Below are 24237 nucleotides of genomic sequence, written 5' to 3'. Positions count from 1 at the left end.
AGCCACTTTCCCTGTGGTATAAAAAAAGAAATCTGTCAACCATAAAGTCTAAAGCCAGAGTACACCTGACCTAATGGAAACAGTTGATGCTGCAGATGCAGACTAACAGTAAGTAATAAAAAAGCCACATAAACATTCAATCATTTATGATTTATTATAGTTTGATGAATATAGAAGTCACCTCTGAGACCATCTCGCCCCGAGACATGAGGTCACCGACCATCTTCCACTTCTCCTCCCCAGAGCCTCTTTCAGACACTTCCTTTCTGATGAGGTCACCCATGGATACGTGGACCCAGCCATCCTCGTGTGTAAGCAGCTTCTGAATTTGGGTCAGTTTGCCACACCCAGGACCGCCTGCAGCAACAAGCAGCATTGTATACCTAATTACCATGGTCTCAAATAGCATTATACACCATTTTGCCAGGGTTTCAAGGGGCCTTCTACACCATGTGGCCATAGTTTCAAGCAGCATTATAAACCTTGTTAACATGGTTTCAAACAGCTTTATAAACCCTATTGCCATAGTTTCAAGCAGTATTATAAACCCTATTGCCATTGTTTCAAGCAGCATTATAAACCTTGTAAAATGGTTTCAAACAACATTATAAACCCTATTGCCATAGTTTCAAGCAGCATTATAAACCCTATTGCCATAGTTTCAAACAGCATTATAAAACCCTATTGCCATAGTTTCAAGCAGCATTATAAACCTTGTTAACATGGTTTCAAACACCTTAATAAACCTTATTACCATAGTTTCAAGCAGTATTATAAACCCTATTGCCATTGTTTCAAGCAGTATTATAAACCTTGTTAAAATGGTTTCAAACAACATTATAAACCCTATTGCCATAGTTTCAAGCAGCATTATAAACCCTATTTCCATAGCTTCAAGAGTATTATAAACCCTGTTACCATGGTATACAACATGTTGCCATGGTTTCAAGCAGTATTATGAAACACACTAATGCCATGGATTCAATTATCATTGTACACCATGTTGCCATACTTTCAAGCATCATTGTATACCACATTTCCATGGTTTCAAGCAGCATTATAAAACATGTTGCCATAGTTACAACCAACATTGTACACCATGTTGCCATAGTTTCGAGTATAATTATACACAATGTTGCCATGGATACAAATATCATTGTAGACCATGTTGCCATGGTTGCAAGCAGCCTTATAAAACATGTTGCCATAGTTTCAAGCCACATTATACAACATGTTGCCATAGTTTCAAACAGTATTAATTATGATACACAATATTTCCATGGATTCAAACAGTAATAATTATGATACACAATATTTCCATGGATTAAACTATTATTGTACACCATGTTGCCATGGTTACAGACAGTATTATATACTATGCTGCCCTGGTTTCTTGTTTTGTTTTGCTCTGCTAAGTTCTTCCTTACAAAATTTGATGTGGTTTGTTACTGGCCACCTCTTACGACAAGCATAGGTTACTGGGCAATATGTAAACTTGTCCATATTGGATTTGAAATTAACTTACCGTATTCGACGTAATAAGCGCCTAGGGCACTCTCAAAATTAGAAATAGGGGTCTCTTTTTAGAATATTATTTTGATGAAAAAAAAAACAGAGTTGAGAGATCGTAAATTTCGTGGTTTATGCTGACAGCCTGAAATGTTAACATACAATAGATATAATTTTCTAGAATTCAATTGCCCATAATTAAGGGTGCATATAAGACACAAGCGCGTATTATACACCAATAAATAAGTCTTGTGTAGATTGATCAATCGGAAGGGGTGCTAATATCGCCATGGGCGCTTATTAGAGCGGGGCGCTTATTACATTGAATACGGTATCTGATTATCAGGTCAGAGTCAGGTCTGGATTGAGTGGAAAATACATAATATAGAATAACCATTCTTTTAAGCTTTATTACAGTTGAACTTTTTTTGTCTGTATCATTAGTTCTGTCAGAAGTGTCATATAAACTTAACATTAAAGTTGTTTGGTTCAGTTGTAGGAAATTGTTAGTACCTGTAATTTACAGCCTACCCATCACAAGGACAATGGGTACATCAGGTATTATGATATGTAGTAAGGAAGATAGTATCTGTAGTCTGTGACCTACCCATCACAAGGACAATGGGCACATTAAGTATTATGATATGTAGTAAGGAAGGTAGTATCTGTAGTCTGTGACCTACCCATCACAAATACAATGGGCACATTAGGTATTATGATATGTATTAAGGAAGCTAGTATCTGTAGTCAGTGACCTACCCATCACAAGGACAATTGGCACATTAAGTATTATGATATGTAGTAAGGAAGGTAGTATCTGTAGTCTGTGACCTACCCATCACAAGGACAATGGGCACATTGGGTATTATTATATGTAGTAAGGAAGCTAGTATCTGTAGTCTGTAACCTACCCATTACAAGGACAATGGGCACATTAAGTATTATGATATGTAGTAAGGAAGCTAGTATCTGTAGTCTGTAACCTACCCATTACAAGGACAATGGGCACATTAAGTATTATGATATGTAGTAAGGAAGGTAGTATCTGTAGTCTGTGACCTACCCATCACAAATACAATGGGCACATTAGGTATTATGATATGTATTAAGGAAGCTAGTATCTGTAGTCAGTGACCTACCCATCACAAGGACAATGGGTACATCAGGGATCCCTGCCACCTTGACTTTCTCCACAGCTCCGCTAGAGGAGGGTGGAGCTGATGGTATCACCTTGGCAGGTGGGGACCCCTCACGGGACGCCACACGAGACCCTTCACGGGATGCCACACGGGACCCTTCACGGGACGCCACACGGGACCCTTCACGGGAGGCCGCACGGGACCCTTCACGGGACGCCTTACGGGACCCTTCACGGGACGCCTTACGGGACTGAGGCTTTGACACTGAATCAGACAACAGCAGTCTTAAACAATATGCCATTCCTGTTATAAAAGAAATAAAATATAATTAAATGCAATAGGGAAGAGCAAGTCAACAGGATGCTGTGTAATGTTACTTCAGGGAACATTTGATGTGTTAAAACAAATGTAGACTAATATACTAATTTGCATTCAAATTCGAAAGTGAACATATCAAAAGACACAAAAGCAATCAAACCTTATGTTTGACAGTTACTTATTCTATCAGTAACAAGGCATAAAGTGAGCAGGGCTCACTAATACCCCCGACCTCACGATCCACTCCAACATATTTCTAAGTTCAAAACAAGAAAATAAAATCATATTTGTTCGGGAAATACACATATGAAAATCAAACCTTGCACTGTACCTCTTCTAATAGTATGGAAACTATTCCCTAAATCTTAAAAGAATCCATTTAGTAGTTTTCAAGTTATAGGTTGCACAAAAAAACATCCTCAGAAGGACAGATGGAATTTCTTTGAAGGATGGACGGATGGACAGAATTCCTTGGTATAACTATATACCCCCACCATCCTCATTCCAAACAACTTTGCCCCACCCCAAACACCCCTATGTAACGTTCTCTAACACACACATCCAACACCACCAACTCCGACACCAAACTAACACCAACCACCCCCTCTGCCCATTCCAAACAACAAACTAACATCCACCACCCCTACCTCCCATTCCCCAGACCAAACCATCATCCACCACCCATCCCCATCACCAAACCAACACCAACCACCCCTATCTCCCATCCCCAACACCAACCACACCTACCACCCATCCCCAACACCAACCACACCTACCACCTATCGCCAACACCAACCACCCATCCCCATCACCAAACCAACACCAACCACCCCTATCTCCCATCCCCAACACCAACCACACCTACCACCCATCCCCAACACCAACCACACCTACCACCCATCCCCAACACCAACCACCCATCCCCATCACCAAACCAACACCAACCACCCCTATCTCCCATCCCCAACACCAACCACACCTACCACCTATCGCCAACACCAACCACCCATCCCCATCACCAAACTAACACTGACCACTCCCATCTCCCATCCCCAACGACAACCACCCATCCCCATCACCAAACCAACACCAACCACCCCTATCTCCCATCCCCAACACCAACCACACCTACCACCCATCCCCAACACCAACCACACCTACCACCTATCGCCAACACCAACCACCCATCCCCATCACCAAACTAACACTGACCACTCCCATCTCCCATCCCCAACGACAACCACCCATCCCCATCACCAAACCAACACCAACCACCCCTATCTCCCATCCCCAACACCAACCACACCTACCACCCATCCCCAACACCAACCACACCTACCACCTATCGCCAACACCAACCACCCATCCCCATCACCAAACTAACACTGACCACTCCCATCTCCCATCCCCAACGACAACCACCCATCCCCATCACCAAACCAACACCAACCACCCCTATCTCCCATCCCCAACACCAACCACACCTACCACCCATCCCCAACACCAACCACACCTACCACCTATCGCCAACACCAACCACCCATCCCCATCACCAAACTAACACTGACCACTCCCATCTCCCATCCCCAACGACAACCACCCATCCCCATCACCAAACCAACACCAACCACCCCTATCTCCCATCCCCAACACCAAACTTACACCAACCACCCCCACCACCCATCACCAACACCAACCCCCCATCCCCAAACTAACACCCCCTACCACTGGCCCTAGAAGCACTACCCAAAACCCCAGGACAATCAAGACAGTTAACTGGGAATGTATGGTGCTACCGACCTGTATTGTAGCCAGAGACCTCCTCCTTCCCCAGAATCTTGGTGTCAAACACGACCACCATCTGCTCTCCTAGTGTCCTGGCTTCCTGATCACCCTCAAACTGAAACAGGCAGGACCACCAGGTAAAACTTACCACATTCATGTCAGTATCATCACATGTTAACTGTAGTCTGTATGTTAACTGTAGTGTCTGAGTGATGTTTAATGAAGCATCTGTATGATGTAAACTGTAGTCTTTGTTTGATGTTAACTGTAGTGTCTGTATGATGTTAACTGTAGTGTCTGTGTGATGTTAACTGTAGTGTCTGTATGATGTTAACTGTAGTGTCTGTGTGATGTTAATTTTAGTGTCTGTGTGATGTTAATGGTAGTGTCTGTATGTTAACTGTAGTCTGTATTATGTTTAATGAAGTGTCTGTATGATGAACACTGTAGCATATGTATGATGTTAACTGTAGCGTATGCATGATGTTAATTGTAGTGTATGCATGTGGTTTACTGTAGCATATGTATGTTAACTGTAGCGTATGCATGATGTTAACTGTAGTTTATGCATGTTTACTGTAATGTATGCATGTTACTGTAGTGTATGTATGGTAACTGTAGTGCCTGTATGAAGTTAGTGGTGTCTGTATGATGTAGACTGTAGTGCCTGTATGTAAACTTAGTCTATGTGGTCTCTTAATGCTGCATGTGTGTAAGTTAAGTCAATATGTCATGTGTGCTTCTAACTTATCTTATCTTTAAACATATGAAACATACAAATTCTCTATCTTGATCAGTTTTCTATATATGCTTTGTCATCAGAAAACATACTCTGTTTATTATTTTGTAACTTTACAGTCCACTCACAATGATGACTTTCCCCTGGTCATCGTAGTATTTGATGGCCGGCAGTGTTTGTTCCTTGAAGAGCAGGAGCCGCTTCTGTACGGCGTGGATGTTGGTGTCGCTGCGGTTGTTGGTGGCACTATGCTGAAGGAGACGTTTCGACAGGAAGGTCTCCTCACTGTCAATCAGCATCACTAGGTCAACACGACCCACCTGCATACAACCATTGAATAGGAGTCATTCTTGTCATATTGTACTTGTTAGAAGCTTATGTTTGTGCAAATGAGTTGAGTTTAACACCACATTAAGCATTATTCCATCAACATCAGAACAGGAGACACAATTCTACAATGACACTGAAGCATTCTTAATTCTGATTACCATTAAAATCAGGTATCTAAATCCAATCGATACCTCAAAAGTACCAACACTTTTCACACAAAAATTTGCGTGTGAATACATTAATCTATCTTTGGTCTATGTATCGATGCATATAAACAAGAATTACCGAACATAACTGTTGTACACAGCACAAGCGCTTGGTCACAACAGCTTACTAAAGCACACAGTTACAATTAAATTAAGAGGTATCAAACCTACAGTTAGACGACCTCAAATTTCATAACACAATCAGCTTATCATCTCGTTGGCTTCACACATTGTACCCATGTGAGCAACTTAACCCGGGTCTTTGGAGTGATGTTTGTTTCTATGTTTGTTGTTTAATGCTGCTCTCAGCTATATTCCAGTTATATGACAGCAATCTGTAAATAATCGAGTCTGGACCAGACATTCCAGTGATTGACATCATGAGCATTGATCCACGCAATTGGGAGACGATGACATGCATCAAACCAAGTCAGCGAGTCTGACCACCCGATCCCATTAGTTGCCTCTTATGACAAGCACAGTCGACTCTTACGGCAAGCATGGGTTGCTGAAAACTTATTCTACCCCTGATCTTCACGGGTCCTTTGGAGTGATGAACCACCTGGCTACCCTCTACACAAATGAGGATTCAGTCTTATGTATACATGTTATTGTGTCAAAGCTTATAGTGAGTGAGTAAGCTGGGTTTAACACAACCTTGAACAGTGTTTCAGTTATACAATATATCAAGCTGAGAGAGTTCCATGTTTGATAAAGTCCAGACGTGATGCAAGTCTTGGACATATAACACTTCTGGAAACCCCATGAGCATGGTGCTTATAAACCAAGAAATATTATTAGCTTGAAAATGGGAATTAAACACAATCCCTGCCCCTTGCCTTTTTGGATCCCTGTGAATTAATAAGTGACAAGAAGCCTCTGTGGCAAACATATTATGAGACTATGTATAGTTCCACCACAACTACATGTATTATAATTGTTTATGGTGCATGTGAAGATTGAGTAAGTGAATGAATTTGCCTAGCTTGTGTTTCAGTCTCTCAAAGTGTGACAGCCTCATGCGGGAGGAAAGCCCACACTGATGCAGGTTGAAGTCTTTGCTAAAACCTTTAAATGAATGATGATATCCAGCAGATGCTGTCAATCAAGGGGGACAACTATGCATCTGTATATGGAACTGTAAGCTACTCACAGATTTCTCAAAGTCATCCACTTGCTTCTCATTCCGAGGGTAGCCACTGATGAGGAATCCCTTGGCATTTGTGTTTTTCTGGAGAGACTGCAGGAACAGCTCATGACACAAATCCTGGAACACAAAAATACCAACAGTGAGACAACTTGAAACACAAAACAAGAAAAAGAACTGTAACTTAAACCTTTCATGTGTTTATATCACAAGAAAAGTATAAAGTTGGGAAGTTTGATAGAAAGGTTCTCTGAGTGAAATATATGTACAGTAAATTACGGTTATAACAAACTGAAAGGGACCACTAATTTTAGTTCATTGTAACCGTAGTTTGTAACAAACATATATACTGTACACCATATATACAGCAAATGGCTTGGACAAAAAAAAAACCAGTTCGTTATCCACCAGTTCGTTGTAAGCGTGTTCGTGATAAATATAGTTAACTGTCAATACATGTATCAATACAGGTAACATGGTAAATGCAGGTCACTTGCTCAATGTAGGTCACTTGTTCAATGTAGGTAAATGTAGCATGTCACAAAGTCAATGTGGCAATGTAGGTCACTTGTTCAGTGAAGGTCACAAGGTCAATGTAGGTCAATGTTGTAATGTATGCACCAAAATCAATATGGCAATGTAGGTCACTTGCTCAATGTAGGCCACTTGTTCAATGTAGGTAAATGTTGTGATGTATGCACCAAAATCATTATGGCAATGTAGGTCACTTGCTCAATGTAGGTCACTCTTTCAATGTAGGTAAATGTTGCATGTCACAAAGTCAATGTGGCAATGTAGGTCACTTGTTCAATGTAGGTCACTTGCTCAATGTAGGTCACTTGTTCAATGTAGGTCACTTGTTCAATGTAGGTAAATGTAGCATGTCACAAAGTCAATGTGGCAATGTAGGTCACTTGTTCAGTGAAGGTCACAAGGTCAATGTAGGTAAATGTTGTAATGTATGCACCAAAATCAATATGGCAATGTAGGTCACTTGCTCAATGTAGGCCACTTGTTCAATGTAGGTAAATGTTGCATGTCACAAAGTCAATGTGGCAATGTAGGTCACTTGTTCAATGAAGGTCACAGGGTCAATGTATCCTAAGTATGCACTATATTGCAAAGACGTCTGTCAATGTGGCAATGTAGGCCCCTAGAATGTAGGTCAGTAGGTCATTCATTCAATGTCTATGGTCAATATAGTGATGCAAAATGTCATAGTCTGAGTGGTAATCCAATGTGTTTTTCCCTAAGTTTTCCCAGGAAAGTTCTGCAACATATATTCTGTGACCTACATCTGATATGAACTCTCCCTCAGACACAAGCTCTGCAGCCATCTTCCACTTCTCCTCAGCAGCACTGCGGTTGCTCAGTTCCTGTCTGATGAGGTCGCCCATGGAAATGTGGACCCAGCCATCCACCCGTGTCAGCAAGGTGTCCACCTGTGTGCATCTCCCACTGCCAGGGCCACCTACACCATGCAGTAGAAGGACAGGCAATGATATATCGATGCACCAGTTAATTGATAAAATTTGCACCTTATAATGTTCTACAAACGTAGAATATGATACAAACAAGACTTCGCAAATAATCAAAAAATAGCAACACTTACCATGTATCCTTAGAAAATCAGTTAACATAAACTAAAAGATCAAATATGTTTCTGGAAGAGTGCAGAATACGAGAAATGACCCTTAATGAATCAGTCAACATGGTGGCTTTACATATTGGTACACATCACAATAATAAGCCCTGCAATACTTTTCAAAACAATTCAAACTTTTCCTGCAAATAGAAGTTTAAATACCTCATCTGGACAGAAACACAAACACATACAGGTGGAAATAAGTTAGTGAACTATCAAGGTTGAAAAGTTAAAAATCTTACATGTGCTATCAAGATGACTGGAGATGGTCAACAACACTTAAGCCACTTGTCTCAAGCACAAGTTCAGTCAAATTTAATTTTGTTTGACAGCTAAGTTATGACTCATAATATATGAGTACATGTGATGACCTACCCATGACAAGAACAATGGGCACATCAGGGATGCCCTCTGCTTTCACTTTCTCCACCGCGACCGAACCAATAGGGGGCAGCGGGGATGACCGCTTCTCATCCAGGGGTGTCATCTCCTCTGAAGAAGGATTTAGATTGTAAAACTTTCTGTTTCAGCAACATCCCTGCTCTATTATCATCATCCCCACCCTTATCATCAACATCATCATCAATGCCTCTACCCTCACCATCATTGTCCCTGTCCCTACCATCCATATCCCCTACCCCAAACATCAACATCCCCACCCTCAAAGTCAATGTCCCTACCACTATCATCAACATCCCCACCCCCACTATCAATGTCCCCACCCCTACCCATCCATCAACATCCCCACCCCCACCATCAACATCACCACCCTCAAAGTCAATGTCCCTACCACTATCATCAACATCCCCACCATCAATGTCCCCACCCCGACCCATCCATCAACATCACTTCCCTCACCATCAATATCTCCACCCGCTCCATCAATGTCCCCACCCCTACCCATCCGTCAACATCACTTCCCTCACCATCAATATCCCCACCCACTCCATCAATGTCCCCATCCCTACCCATCCATCAACATCCCTTCCCTCACAATCAATATCCCCACCCGCTCCATCAATGTCCCCACCCCTACCCATCCATCAACATCACTTCCCTCACCATCAATATCCCCACCTGCACCATCAATGTCCCCAAACCTACCCCAACATCAACATCCCCACCCCTACCCCACCATCAACATCCCCTACCCCACCATCAACATCCGCACCCTCATCAACATCCCTATCCTCACCATCAACATCCTCACCCCTACCCCACCATCAACATCCCCACCCTCACCATCAACATCCCAACCCTTACCCTACCAACAACATCCCCACCCCTACCATCAACATCCCCAACCCTACCCTACCATCAACATCCCCACCCCTACCCCACCATCAACATCCCCACCCCTACCCCACCATCAACATCCCCAACCCTACCCCACCATAATCATCCCCACCCCTACCCTACCATCAACATCCCCACCCCTACCCTACCATCAACATCCCCACCCCTACCCCACCATCAACATCCCCACCTCGAAAGTTAGAAAATATTCCCCTTTCCTAACATCATAATTCCATCTGAAAGTATCTTTCAAGTTTAAGCAGATTCATCAAGACACTGGAAAGCCTGGGACAAATCAATCTTGTATACATCTACCAAGGACCAACAACAATTCACATGGTTAAGTGCAGTCTATAAACTGGCGCTTGCTAATATCACACAATTATGAACTGCATTACCATGGTTACTAAAAACTTATTGATATCATCAGAATGGTGAATCCTAAGTGGGTTTGTCTCTGTGTGCATTATCGAAGGTAGAAACTATGAAGAGTTATATAGATTGGTGGAGGCTATATCTCGCTAATTTCTCTATCTCAGTTGTTTCGATATTGGTTGAGATATGTAACTGTGACAAGACATCAAAATGGCTATTTCACTGTTAAGTTCACATACAGATCTACACATGAATCACAATTGCCGTACAAATCCCCAACCCACCTTGTTTAATACATTGAACATGAAGTGAGTTATTGAAATACCATGTGGTTCATGGCCAGGCGTTATGTTACCCTGGGTGCCTTGCACACTCTGCAACATGGATTCACAAAGGAACAATATTAATTAAATAAACAAATCAAATGGTATTGCTTGTATTAAGACCACACTGTGAGTGCAGAGTAAAGAACAACAAAGTGACAATGTGACAGTGTGACATGTGAGTGTGACATGTGAATGTGACAATGAACTAAGAATGCTGCCAACCTGTTACCAGTACACTTCAGATGCCAACTGTCATCTCACAACACTGACAGACACCCATACCAGGATATAAGCAGTATTCACATTATCTCATTATTACTAACAATAACTTCTTATTTCTACTTGTTTCTCTATGTGACTCAGCAGCGGTAGAAACTAACAGTTTTGGTTCACTAGTCCTAATAATGATAACATATAGCAAAACCCTTAAAAAGGGCAAATTTCTACTAGTTCTTAGGATACCTTAACTATTGGGCAGTTTGGCAAGGACTATAGGACTAGTGCCAATTTCTAACACTGTGACTAAGTCTAAAGACAACAATGTCAAGTTGGTTCCCTCAACTCGTGGAACATGTAATAATGTGTATGTATATGATGTGCCAAATCTCCACCCTAAAGCATGCTCAAAGCACAAAATTATTATCCTGGTCAAAAGAAACTCTCAGGGTCAAGTTGCTGAACACTGTCACTAGGGCTGGGATGGATAACTCGGGTACTCGGGTCGGATGGGTACTGAGAAGGACCCGGGTACCCACAGGACTACCCGGATCCATGAGTCACATGATCTGTTGCTTAATGACAAAAAGTATCTAGAACTATATGGTTCTACTACAAGTGACTAATGTTCACATTTCTTTCTGACTATACACCCATCTTCTGACCTTCATAGGCTTGAATAAATATAAAACTTCAGTCAACTTCAATGTATACATGACCAGATCATTTTATATGTGTATCTAAATATATTTGGCCAGTGCTACAGTCAAACTATTCCCAATTAAACATTTTGTACCCAACTCTTGAGACCTATAGTGGGTACCCGGGTAGGGCTGGGTAATAGTAGGGTGGGTACCCAGGTAGTAAATTTGGACTCACCCCAGCCCTAACTGTCACCCACCCATACTCTCCACGACAAACGCTGCCTAACTTCGCCTGACTTGAGACCTTAGTCTGTCATACAGACCCTGATACAAATATATCCAATACAGCCCATGTAAGTCTATAATGTTTGGCAAGTCTAGATTACTGCAGCGCCAGTCTAAAAATGAAGAGAGTCTCTGGCCTCCTTTTTATTATATTTTTATTAAATATTTTTTTTGTTTAATATATGTTCTTTTCAGAGACTTGATGTGAGTCTATTGAGACCTGTGCATGTCCACAGGACCACGTGTCACCACGTGGATACTACGACTTGAGTGCTTCTTAAAACTTCATGGTTCTTTTCATATAACCAATTGAAAAACAGATATCCTGAGTACATTGGACGTTCCCAACTAACGGAACATGTTGTCACATGCCTGGTCCCTGAACATGGTGCAGTGCATGGGGTGCTGGGTATACCTTGTATTGTGTAATATGTGTCTAGCAGCCAGAAACATTCAGGACCATCTAGATAGTGGAGAGAACACAGGTAATGATGACAGCATGGCAAGTTGACTCAACAAAGGCAATCATGATGTGTGAGTTGGGATTGAAGACGCACTGAACAGTATTCCAGTTATATCACGGCGTGTCAGCTTAATGTGGGAGGAAAGCCTGAAGTGATGCAAGTCTCAGACGTTCACCATTTTGGGAAAACCCATGGGTACTGGTATGGTGCTGACAAACCTAGAAACGTAATCTGGTGAATCAGGATTTGAACCCACAATCATAGGTCTGTGGCTTGCCCAAGGGACACAACTCTGCATGGCAAATTGCAGTGCCTTAGACGACTGGGCTCCCCATGCCCCCAAATCATGATAGGAGTGAGAGATATAGAAACAAGCTAACTAAAGTCACTAGTCTAAGGACTACTGCCGGTTTCTGTGAGAGAATGTATGGAAACAAGCAATGATAAAGTGAAGTGATTGAGTGAATGAACAAGGTTTTCAGAAATTATCTGGGCATTGTAAAATATATTGTGGACACCAAACACATGGAACATGCAACATGATAATACACATTGCCTTACAGGCAAACACCACTGGGCAAAGTAACCAGTGTTCGAACCTACAGACCACCTCAATCTCATTCCACAATAGGGTTATGACCCCTTGATTTTCAAGCTGAATTTCCAACACTGGTAAGACATCACCATTCCAGAGCTCCAGATAAGCTTTTGGTGTTGTGGGTATTTTACCCATGCATTTAAAACTCATTGGGTATCAGTAATTCTATCTGAGTATTCAAATTTCTGTTACCCACTAATTTTTACACATGTGGGTTTTTAAGTTAAATATTTAAAAACACTATTCATCTAGGCCCTGCAAACGGGTTTCGTGTGGGTTCGAGAGCTTTATAGGACTCAAAAATACCACGATACTTCCACAAGAAAGTGTGATGGCAAATGATCATGATGTAACTGTCATTGTGGAGTTTGGCAAGGTTGATGGAAAGCCTGTTTATAATTTCAAAATAAGTTGCTGATTTGCTAATTGAATACGCAGGGTTACTTCACAATATTTTGATGATACGCACAAGTTTTATTTTTGTAGCGTATCTGTAATGTTCGTTGCGTATTTGATACGCTTGGATTTTATTTTACTGCAAATTTCTGCATTTCTGATATGTATTTTACGCAGATACGCAGCTTATCAGGAGCTCTGCCATTCTTATTAAGCTCTGATTGTCTGAGAACCTGTTTACAGTATGAGGCACAAAGACAATACAGAGGGAGTTATCTCCCTTCAAGTGTCATGATTTCACAAATTTGGACTAAAATTGATAACTAACAGTTTTAATTACCGGTAATTAATTATCATAATTAAAATATAAAACAGCGATAAAACATTTTTAGTCACATGGAGATGAGTAATAGTTTGAAAGATGTCAACAAACTTATAGAAGAAACTTTATCTATCACTGATCTATGTCTCACATATGTATAATGATATGCGTACATACAAAATATACAAATATTATAAAACTATATTTCAAAACATCCCTAACTGTAAATTATTACACTAAACATATTTATGTTATTCGAGCACAATCACACAAGAGGAAGACGTGTTGTGTCCTAGACTGGTTTACATGTCCCAGAACGCTTTCGCTCCTCGCCTGCAGCCGCTAGGAGGCAAAGAGTACAAGGACTTTAGAACTTCTGCCAATTTCTATCGCTATAAAAACTACTAAAAATGACTGCAGGTAACTTGTAGCATCTAATGTTTTGGACACAGACAGGAACAGGATATCTTACTTTTAGGTGTGGTTGACCTCCTCCCTCGAGATCCAGGACGTTTGCCGTTCTCGGGTGTGATGGGTGGAAGTGGTGTTTTGGAGCGCTTGTATTCCACAAACATGTTCCATGTGACCTGGCCATTGTTCTTGACCTTCTCGAGACAGTCAAGCAGATACTGGATGTGGTCTGACGGCCGATGGAACATCAGCCCAGTCATCAGACTCTGTTGTCACAAAGACAGTCATTTTTTACAGTAGGCAACAAGTTTGATATTGTACTTTGTAGGCAGTCATTTTATACAGTAGGCAGTCTTTTTTTACAGTAACAGCTGGAATGCAGTTGCACCCTTTTAAAATCTTCACTTGCATAATCTTATGATCCTTAACAGTAACCATGGTAACAGTAATTGAAAATAAGTTGGGAAGTATAGTCATCATGGTCATAAGCACCAAATCCTAATTTTACAAATAAAACATTTAGGCATTCATTGATTACATACTATGAATATTGACAACTCCTTATTTTCTTACAGTGCAGTAACAAATCTATGGGAAAATATAAATGTTATAATAGGTATTTTTTATTAAGACTTTGCCTAATGTTCTATTTCAAGTCAAAAGGATAAAAGAATTATACTGTCAGTTTCAAGTTTATCTTGAATAAAGGCATCATGTATTTCAGTTCTAAGATAACCACAATAAAAAATTTACTGTCACAAATGTCATTATTCTAAAAAGTCTTTGGTCCCTTTCTATCTAGGTATGACAAATCTGACAAATCAACTGGACATTTTATTGTGGCTTCTGCCAAAACTTATCCTTATAGGATGAATATTAAAATCGTAAGATATAACTTCAATTTGCAAACATAATTTTATTTGATATAAAAACTGCCTTTCTGAATGTAAGCCTTTTTTCTTTCACTTCAAAGGGGAGTTTGTTCTGTATTTCTGTATGTGTGAGTGTTTGGGCAACAGGGGATTGTGTGCTGTTACTGACATCTGAAGTGCCGTACCTAGACTACAATAGAGGAGACATCTCACCTATTACTTATATCTGATTTGTGTCAGCTCAGTGGGGTAAACCTGTGTCAGTGACCAGGCATTAATTTCCTTCTTTCTTAAGTCATAAAATAATGCCTTCCTTGTAACTTTTTAGAAACATATGGACAAGAACCTAATAATCCATTTGTACAAGTCTTAATTTAAACATAATTAAGATTGATGTAAGCTGTCAGCAAATATGACTGCTACCCTAGTAAAAGTAAGCTATGGTCCTGTTGAGTAAAATATTGATTTAGTAACATCTGTAACATCAAACATGCAGGAAATAGACCTTAGATAAAAACTCAAAACATATCTAGGGTAATATGTGACACTTGTTTATTTCCCCTGGTGTTATTTTCTCAGCATAAATAATTAACTAGATTCTCTACATAATTTATTGTCACTTGATATATTGTTAAAAAGAAAATACAAATGTAATAATTAAGCGCTGAGTACATCGTTTTTAGACATTTTACAAAAATGAAAATTATATTTTGCCATCACTAATGACCATGCATTGACAACACTGCCCACTGTCGATACATGTCAAACGCTCACAATATTTCTTACCTCGAACAAACGTGGAATTTCCCGCTTGGAGAGATAAGTCTTTGCATCTTCGGTCGTCATCTTGCCGCTGCGACAGCGGACGTATTTAGTTTGGGATGATATTTTGACTATTTTATTGAAATCGTGTCAGACGACTTCCAGGTCCACGATGTCCCAGGTTGTATCTAAGGACAACAAACATCGTTCATTGCGGAAGGTATATCACTTTCATTGAGAAAATAGTTCTACAAATTATGGATTGAACTGGAAGATTGAATGGTTAAAATAATAGACTATCATTTAAAACTACAAATGTAACAAATTATTGGGATCATGATAATTTGAGAAAACGTTGTCGGTATCAGAAATGTTACCAGAAATGTCGAGCACTTGTCAGCGCATCAACCGGACTACTTTCAATATGGCGGCTCCCAGGAAGCGTTTCTCGGCTGTAATCCTGTGTTCGATCGCGGTTTCTGTCAGTTTTATTCAGCATGCAGCATGTAATACAGATGTAAGTGTGTTTGTTGTGTCACCATCCATATACGGAACTGGTCCAAATAGCTCGATTGTGGAACACTCTTGCGCAATTGACGTAAAACACCACTGTTACCTAATTTCGTGATGCAGTCGGATTTTGGCTTGGTGCCAGTAGTTACGTGAACAGTAGGTAGGACGGGTAAATCGGGTCGGGTGGGTACTGAGTATGACCCACCTACCCACAGGAGTACCGGGACCCGTGGTTAGTCACGTGACACATTGTAATGACGACCATTCACTCTGTATAAATCCATGGTTACACAAGTCACTAGCTTATGTTCCTATTTCTTTCTGACTATTCACGCATTTATATGTTTAAAAGAAATACATGCTGCAGTCAACGTCAGTGTGGGCATGGCCAGATCGTTTTGTACACAATAATATCTGAATACTTTTGGCCAGGGCTAAACTGTTATCCCAAATATAACATTTGTTACTGGGCTCCAGTAAAACAATTCCCAATCTGACATTTCGTACCCAACTCTTGAGACTACAGTCGGTAGGGTCCCAGCTCTACATGAAAGTAAAATGAAATAGTGAATGCTTTATGGTTGCAATGTCACTTAAAGATAACTTTACATCATGCAGAGAATTTGGAAATCTCTAAAACAGGTCCTACTATTTAACCTCTGGGAGGTTTCATCAACTGTCTTAGAGTGTAAAAATGCTGTGCAACCCATGCTTGCCATAAAAGGTGACTATGCTTGTTGTAATTAAGAGGCGATTAACAGGATTGGGGGGTCAACATGCCATCGTATCCCAATTGTGTAGATCGATGCTCATGATATCAATCCCTGGATTGTCTGGTCCAGACTATTATTTACAGGCCGCGGCCATATAGCTGGAATTATGCTGAGTATGACTTGAAACAACAAACAAACAAAGCTGTAAATAGAAAGTTACTTTGGTACTTTTTCTTATAACTTGACACAACAATCAATCTGATTAAAATCAGACCTGAGTTTTCGCTATCGCTGAACAAAGATCTGAGGACATCCTATTAGGGGTCACGTCAGAACAACCTTTCATCCAACCAATCAGAGCGTCGCTTACCAGATTATGAAAGTGGCAGTCGGAATGTGATTTCTAATCATGCAACCTCGAAAACTTTAACACTGGGTATTCCGAACGATGGTTACGGGTTTGACGACTGAATCCATACAATCTAGACCATCTATTAGCCATTCCAGAATGTTCTTTTGTAATCGAGAATTTGTCAAAATATGTTTCGAAGCGTAGTCGCCAATTTGAAATTAGTGCCTTAAACACTGTTAAAGCACGAGAAAGCTTCCTCCTGATTGGTCATTCCATTGGTCGGTCAAAGTTCGTGCAAGGTCGGTCTGACGTGACCCGTAATGAGATGTCCTCAGATCTTTGTTTAGCGGTAGCGAGAACTAAGATCTGATTTTAATGAGATTGCACAACAATAATCTCTTCAGCATGTTCAGTACAGATAATATGGTGTAGTTATTGATTGTTTGTTTGTTTGTTTGTTTAACACAACACTCAGCAATATTCCAGCTATATGAAGGTGGTCTGTAAATAATCAACATGATCAAGAGTGGACCAGACAATTCAGTGATGGGATACAATGACAATGCATCAACCAAGTCACTGAATCTGACAACTCGATGCCACATAAAATGTAAATAACTTGCAGGAGTCTTGAGTCTAGCATGAACTGATTTCTCCCTGTTGTGGCCATTGTAGGAAAAGGTGGAGGAGTTTTTCAAGAGCGGTCACACCAACAACTGGGCCGTGCTGGTGGACACTTCCCGGTTCTGGTTCAACTACCGCCATGTTGCCAACGTCCTCTCCATCTACAGGAGTGTCAAGCGACTTGGGATTCCGGACAGGTGGAGTTCTTTTCACAGGGTTTGATACAGACCCCTTTATGTCAATGTATATAGTGACACATTGGGAAGAACTGATACTTTATCTTCCACACTTGTTAACTTTAACCATGATTACAAGCTGTGAACGCTGTAGCTATGTGTCTACCCCTTACCATATGTCTGACACTTTGTTTCCTTTTCATGACCAGTTTCCTTGTCCTAACCTAAATGCTAAGAATTAACAGTCTTATATCATTTGTTTGTCGCGACAGTCGTATTATCCTGATGGTGGCAGATGACATGGCATGTAACCCGAGGAACCCCCGTCCCGCGACGGTCTTCAACAATGCCAACCAGCACATCAACGTGTACGGAGACGACGTGGAGGTGGATTACCGCGGATACGAGGTCAGGTCATACGGTTGGTCACATCCATGTCACTCTGACTCATTTGGTCACGTCCACATGTCACGTTGACTCAGTTGGTTTTGTTCATATGTCATTGTCATGTCCACATTTGTCAGTTGCTATTCCGACCGTGAAACTAGACAAGTTTTCCATACACATGATACAGAGACAGTATTGCACACAGTATTTTAGTTTGAATACAGCACAAATAACTTAACTTTAACTGCTTTCAAGAGTGACTGAACAAACTCACTATTATACCATAGTATATAGTAACAAACAGTGAACCAATCAACTCAGCTCGAAAGGGTGCACAGGAATCACGCACGTTGAGACGCCCAACGCTAACACCGTATTTGTGCGTGCATGATTCCTGTGCACCCTTTCAAGTTAAGTTGATTGGTTCAACCGTGTCATATGGCCCTTTGAAGCAGGGGTAGCATTATGCAGATGGCTGTTTCAATGAATGCTCGTTCCACCCGTGACAAACAGGTCTGGTTGTTGATGAAATATAGTGATAGCTAAATAGACAGATTTTTGGTTCATGCACCGATTGTCTTTAAATGTAATATCCAGTATGTATGACTGTTTAATAATCTCATACCAACTTTGACTGGAGTAGGTCCGATAGTTTTTCAGATATTGTAGTAAACGTTGGTACCTTAAATTACCTTCCAGACTATAGTAGGTAATGTCTGTATTTGTTGTCTATATTATTGTGTTGTCTGTATTGTGTTGTCTATATTGTAGGTGACGGTGGAAAACTTCATCAGAGTTTTGACAGGACGTCTTCCACCGAGTACACCACGGTCAAAAAGATTGTTGTCAGATGAACGCAGCAATATCCTTGTGTATATGACAGGTATACATGATTTTATGAAATATTACCAGTCAAATATTTGCACATATTTGGACAATTTCGTAAATCACAATGCTGATTGAACAGTTCACTCATATTGATGCCCTTCATTAGTTGTGATGTCACAGAGTTCTCATCATCATTTTATTTCTTGAAGAAATGTGAAGAATAACCTCCAGGAAACTTGGATTTAGTGAGGATCCATGCATCCATCCTGAATATACTGAATGAATGTTCAAATTATACAGCCTTGATTTATGAGAGGCAGGTAATCTGTGAAAAGTCTTTGCTTGTAGCTTATTTGTTTGACTTAAGTCTCTGCAGTCAGTAGTGAGAATGTTTCTGATTTTGCAAGAGTTGCCTCCCTTAGTCATGCCAGGATTGATAGACCGTCAGTTAAGTTCCTGATTCAGCTGGATCATGATTACAGTATTTAAGTTATATCATGGAGCGTCAGTTTATATGCAGGAAAAACTGTCAAGGAAGGTCCTAGACAGTTACCACTTTCTGAAAATGCCTTGAGTATAGTGCTAACAGATTAAGTCTCATGATCAGACCAAACCCAGGATACGTGCCCACAAGCACACTTATCAAATCCTGGCATGACGAGGGGCTGACAGTTTGATGAATGGTTACACCCCTCCGTGTGTTGCAGGACATGGAGGAGACGGTTTCCTCAAGTTCCAGGATGCGGAGGAGGTGTCGAATGTGGAGCTGGCTGATGCCTTCCAGCAGATGTGGACCAAACGCAGGTGTGTGGACTACAGACGAAGGAGCAGTCCAGTTGTGCTGTCCAGATATATGCATGTCATGCGAGTCTGGGTCAGAACAGGGTCCACGCAACCTTTACTGGCTGTAAGAGGCAACGAAATAATATCATGGTCAGAATCAGTGGTTGTGTGTCATCGTACCCTCATCGTTCGTAATATCAATCTGGTCAATACTGGATTATTCACAGTCTGTTGAGATTTCTGGGATATTGCTCACCAACAAACAAGAAACAATAGATGCATACATCACCATTATGATTTTATCAGATTGAAGTAACTCAGGACAGACAACAGTTTGAACAAAAATACGACAAGCTTAAGATGGTTGGCATTTGCCATCAGTGTCATAATTCTTTTTAATGTAGATTCTTACCCCTCTATAAAGAATCTTCATCAAAACATGGCTAAATTCAGGAAACCAGCAGTTGTTATAAAAGCTGTACTTTTTCATACATATAGTTTGTTGTGGTTTCAGATATCATGAACTGTTCTTCATGATTGATACGTGTCAGGCGGAGTCCATGTTCCAGAAGTTCTACTCCCCCAACATCCTGGCTGTAGCCAGTAGCAAGATCGGCGAGGACTCACTGTCGGTATGTCACACTTCTGTCATTAGAGTCATGTGGGCCTCTTTCCACAGCAGACTCTGTCCCCAAAGCTTACCCGTGTACCTGTTTTGTAAGAGCAAAGTAGACACATTTTATGGAAAACAACTTCTTAAATATACCATGATAGCAACGTTAAGATTTATTGACTTCTAAGAAATGCCTATCAAATAATTTGTAAGACCACATTAAAATGCTTGTCAGTCCTGGAGGTTGTCTTCTGTGGTTTCTTAATCTAGGGACCCCCTAAATCTTTCACCTCTAACCTTATGGTTATGACTTTCATGCTTATTTTCTAACACAGTTTATTCACCGGCTATGATGTTCGAAATTACCCATGTAACCATTGCCCATGTTGTCTGCCAGGGGTGTAGACACTTGCTGGAGGCTACAGCTGTAACTGAACATTAATGTAATGACAAGGGACTTCTGATTGCAACTCTCAACACTGGTGTTGTGTATCACATCTTTCACTGTCTGTTGTGTTTGCAGCATCATGTGGACCCCGCACTTGGCGTGTACGTCATCGACAGATACACCTACTATGCTCTGGAGTTCCTTGAGAAGGTCAATCCGTCCGGCAAACAGACAGTAGGACAGTTTGTAAGTAGCCCCTGTGGTGATTCCGGGTGAGAATAGGTCCCCAGCAACCTATGTTGGTGGGGTGGTCAGACCTGGTGACTTGGTTGATTGTGTGTCATCGTACCCCGACTGGGTGGATCGTTGCTCACAATATCATTCACGGGATCGTCTGGTCCAGGTTTGATTATTATCCCCCGCCCAAAGAAGTTGGCAGGGGATATAGAAAGGGGCTCCGTCCGTCCTTACGTCCGTCTCTCACGTTTCGTTTCTGGAGCATAACTCATAAACTGTTCAATATTTTTTCATCAAACTTTGCAGGTCTGTCAGGTACATGCTGAACTGGTGCCTTTTGCTATTTAGAAATTTTAGAAATTTTTATTTTTTTACGTTTCAATGGCCATGATGGCAGCAAGATGGACTTAGGTTCCAAATGCTTCTTTTTTTTACAATTTCCATGACAAGTTCCACCTCAGTTAAAAAAGGTTAGGGTTTGTTTAGATTTAATTATGTCATAAATTCTGCAACAGGGGATATATAGCAACGTTAGCCACGTTAGTGGCAAACTCTTGTTATTATTGGTCTTCATACAGCTGGAATATTGAATGTGGTGTTAAATAACAAAGAAACAAACAATTGTAAGTACTAAAGTAGCACCAGGAATACAGAGACAAACAGACAGTGGACTCCATGCTATTTACTTGCAGCTGCGGGTGTGTCCGAAGAGTCAGTGTATCTCTACAGTGAGTGTCCGCACGGACCTGTTCAAGCGAGACCCAGACAAGGTGCCACTCACAGACTTCTTCGGCAGTGTCAGGAATGTGGAGATTTTACCTGAAACCATCACACTGAAGAACATGTCTCTAGACAAGGAGCGGGACAGTTGTGGGTGAGTGGGCGGGAAGGGTGAGTGAGTGGGAGAGGAGATGGGGTGCAGAAGGGGTGAGTTGGGTCGGAGCGTTAACAAACAAGTCTGCCTTAGCTCAGCCATACTGTATTAATTGGGCCTCCATGTGCAGTAGTGCATTGCTTGAGACTGCTTGATGGCCAAGTCACTGACCCATAAATAAAACAAAGTGACCCTCCAACTTTGACCACTAGTCAGAAGCCCAAGTCAATTTTGTTCGGTCCAGTAGACTCTGCCTACAAGACTTATTGGGTCAGGTGGTGAGGCTCTGTATTTTGGCTCATAATGTGTCAGTGCTCATGTTATCAGTCACTGGTTTCACTGGCCAGACTCAATCACACTTACAGACCCGTGAAGATCCGGGGTAGAATAGGTCTTCAGCAACCCATGCTTGTCGTAAAAGGCGACTAACGGGATCATGTGGTCAGGTTCGCTGACTTGGTTGATGCATGTCATCAATCCCAATTGCGTGGATCGATGCTCATGATATCAATCACTGGATTGTCTGGTCCAGACTCGATTATTTATATGTAGCTTGAATATTGCTGAGTGCGGCATTAAACAACCAACCAACCAACCAATCACACTTACAGGATGGCCTTAACATGCGTAAAGAACATTCACTTGTGGATGTCATTCACTCACACTACAGAACATTCACACATATTGAAGTCCATCATTTGACCGGCCTGTAACTGGATGTGTTGTTGTTCCAGCAAGGATGGCTGCCCTACCGATGACCTGTCCAGCAAGATGAAGTATGCAGAACAGTTCCCCATGCCAGTGTGAGACACTTCACGTACACACAACTCAAGTCATTCAACACAACACAACACAACACAACACAACACAACACAACACAACACAACCACTGTCTGGGTTTAGACCTGTAGTCCTGTAGCCTTTCTTAACAAGATCAAGATAGCCAGATTTATGAACCAGTACTTTTGGAATATGTATTTTTCACATAGTGCAATATTGTCTGTTCTGCAACCATCTTGCTATAGTTTAATTGGGATACTGACTAAAAAAAGTCTGTTTTTTCACAAAATATATATTATTTTTTTACAATATACATGATGTAAGACATAAGTATGGAATGTATATGTTTAGAGTTGTGAACGTATGACAGATGGATCCAGAGAAGATGCATGCCACCCAAAAAAATATGTAAGAAGAAATGATGTAGTTTGAACACCTGCCACACATACACCTTTAAAATCCATTGATTTGTCATTCATGTGTACAATGGTAGCTCCCTTGAATACAATGATCCCTCCCTCACACTGCTGTCATTGTGGAGGGTGTCGATACTTTATTTATGATGGATAAACTGTTTTCTAGTTCTCATGTTTGTGTCATCTAAGATCTCCCAACTGTATTATTCACTGATACTTGTTATGAGGATTTATACATTTTACATCAGAAACAAATATTTTTGTCTCTCTAGAATATACCATTTTTATGGAAGAATTAGGACACCTGTGTTCATCTTGACAATGTGAACTTTAAGAATGTGTGTGTGTGTGTGTAGGCTGGTTATGGATATAGATTACAAAGATCAATAATCGCTAACTAAATATCAATCAATATTGGAGAAGTAACTTTAAGCAAATATGCGAGAAAGTCCCGAAAGAAATCAACATATTTCACGCCACTGGTGAGCAGTGACACATTTGTACAGACATGTAGATTGTTTTGTGAACATTTGAGATTTAAAAAAACCAGTTGCTTTCCATCTTCAGCAATTAACATTATTGACAATAACAAGTCTGTTTCAGTAAATCTAAACTTTATTTCATCACAATAGTTTATGTTAGTTATTATCGATTACAACAGTTTCATATCGAAAATTGTAAATAGTTCTTCCCAGAGCTCCAGATAAGCTGCGTTTCTGCGTAAAAATCCAAGCGTATCAAATACGCAACGAACATTACAGATACGCT

At 40.8% G+C, this 24237-nt stretch overlaps 2 protein-coding genes across 2 annotated transcripts in view; one reads left to right on the top strand and one right to left on the bottom strand.

Annotated features, from left to right (window-relative positions):
- Nucleotides 1-15992, bottom strand: part of LOC124114162 — a 74131-nt gene extending 58139 nt beyond the window's left edge. Inside the window, exons 1-9 of the mRNA XM_046474731.2 lie at nt 15810-15992; nt 14213-14417; nt 9194-9310; nt 8469-8644; nt 7180-7293; nt 5619-5810; nt 4767-4866; nt 2649-2912; nt 182-357 (exon numbers count right to left, since the gene is read on the bottom strand). Of these exons, the coding sequence (XP_046330687.2) occupies nt 182-357; nt 2649-2912; nt 4767-4866; nt 5619-5810; nt 7180-7293; nt 8469-8644; nt 9194-9310; nt 14213-14417; nt 15810-15869 (1404 nt within the window). The 5' untranslated portion in view covers nt 15870-15992. The remainder of the gene's footprint in view (nt 1-181; nt 358-2648; nt 2913-4766; nt 4867-5618; nt 5811-7179; nt 7294-8468; nt 8645-9193; nt 9311-14212; nt 14418-15809) is intronic.
- Nucleotides 15993-16199: 207 nt separating this feature from the next.
- On the top strand, nt 16200-23450 carry LOC124114161 (GPI-anchor transamidase-like). The gene is made up of 9 exons (XM_046474728.2): nt 16200-16302; nt 18039-18184; nt 18436-18571; nt 19322-19433; nt 20086-20182; nt 20676-20793; nt 21298-21408; nt 22092-22273; nt 23008-23450. Exons 1-9 carry the CDS (start codon nt 16210-16212, stop codon nt 23078-23080), a joined length of 1068 nt encoding a protein of 355 aa, XP_046330684.1. The 5' UTR covers nt 16200-16209; the 3' UTR covers nt 23081-23450.
- The last annotated feature ends 787 nt before the right edge of the window (nt 23451-24237 follow it).

This window comes from Haliotis rufescens, unplaced genomic scaffold, assembly GCF_023055435.1.
Source record: "Haliotis rufescens isolate VD_foot unplaced genomic scaffold, xgHalRufe1.0.p SCAF_8, whole genome shotgun sequence".
In the NCBI taxonomy this organism is placed as follows: domain Eukaryota; kingdom Metazoa; phylum Mollusca; class Gastropoda; order Lepetellida; family Haliotidae; genus Haliotis; species Haliotis rufescens.
Note: the sequence above shows the minus strand (reverse complement) of the source record. Positions and strands in the feature narration are given on the sequence as shown.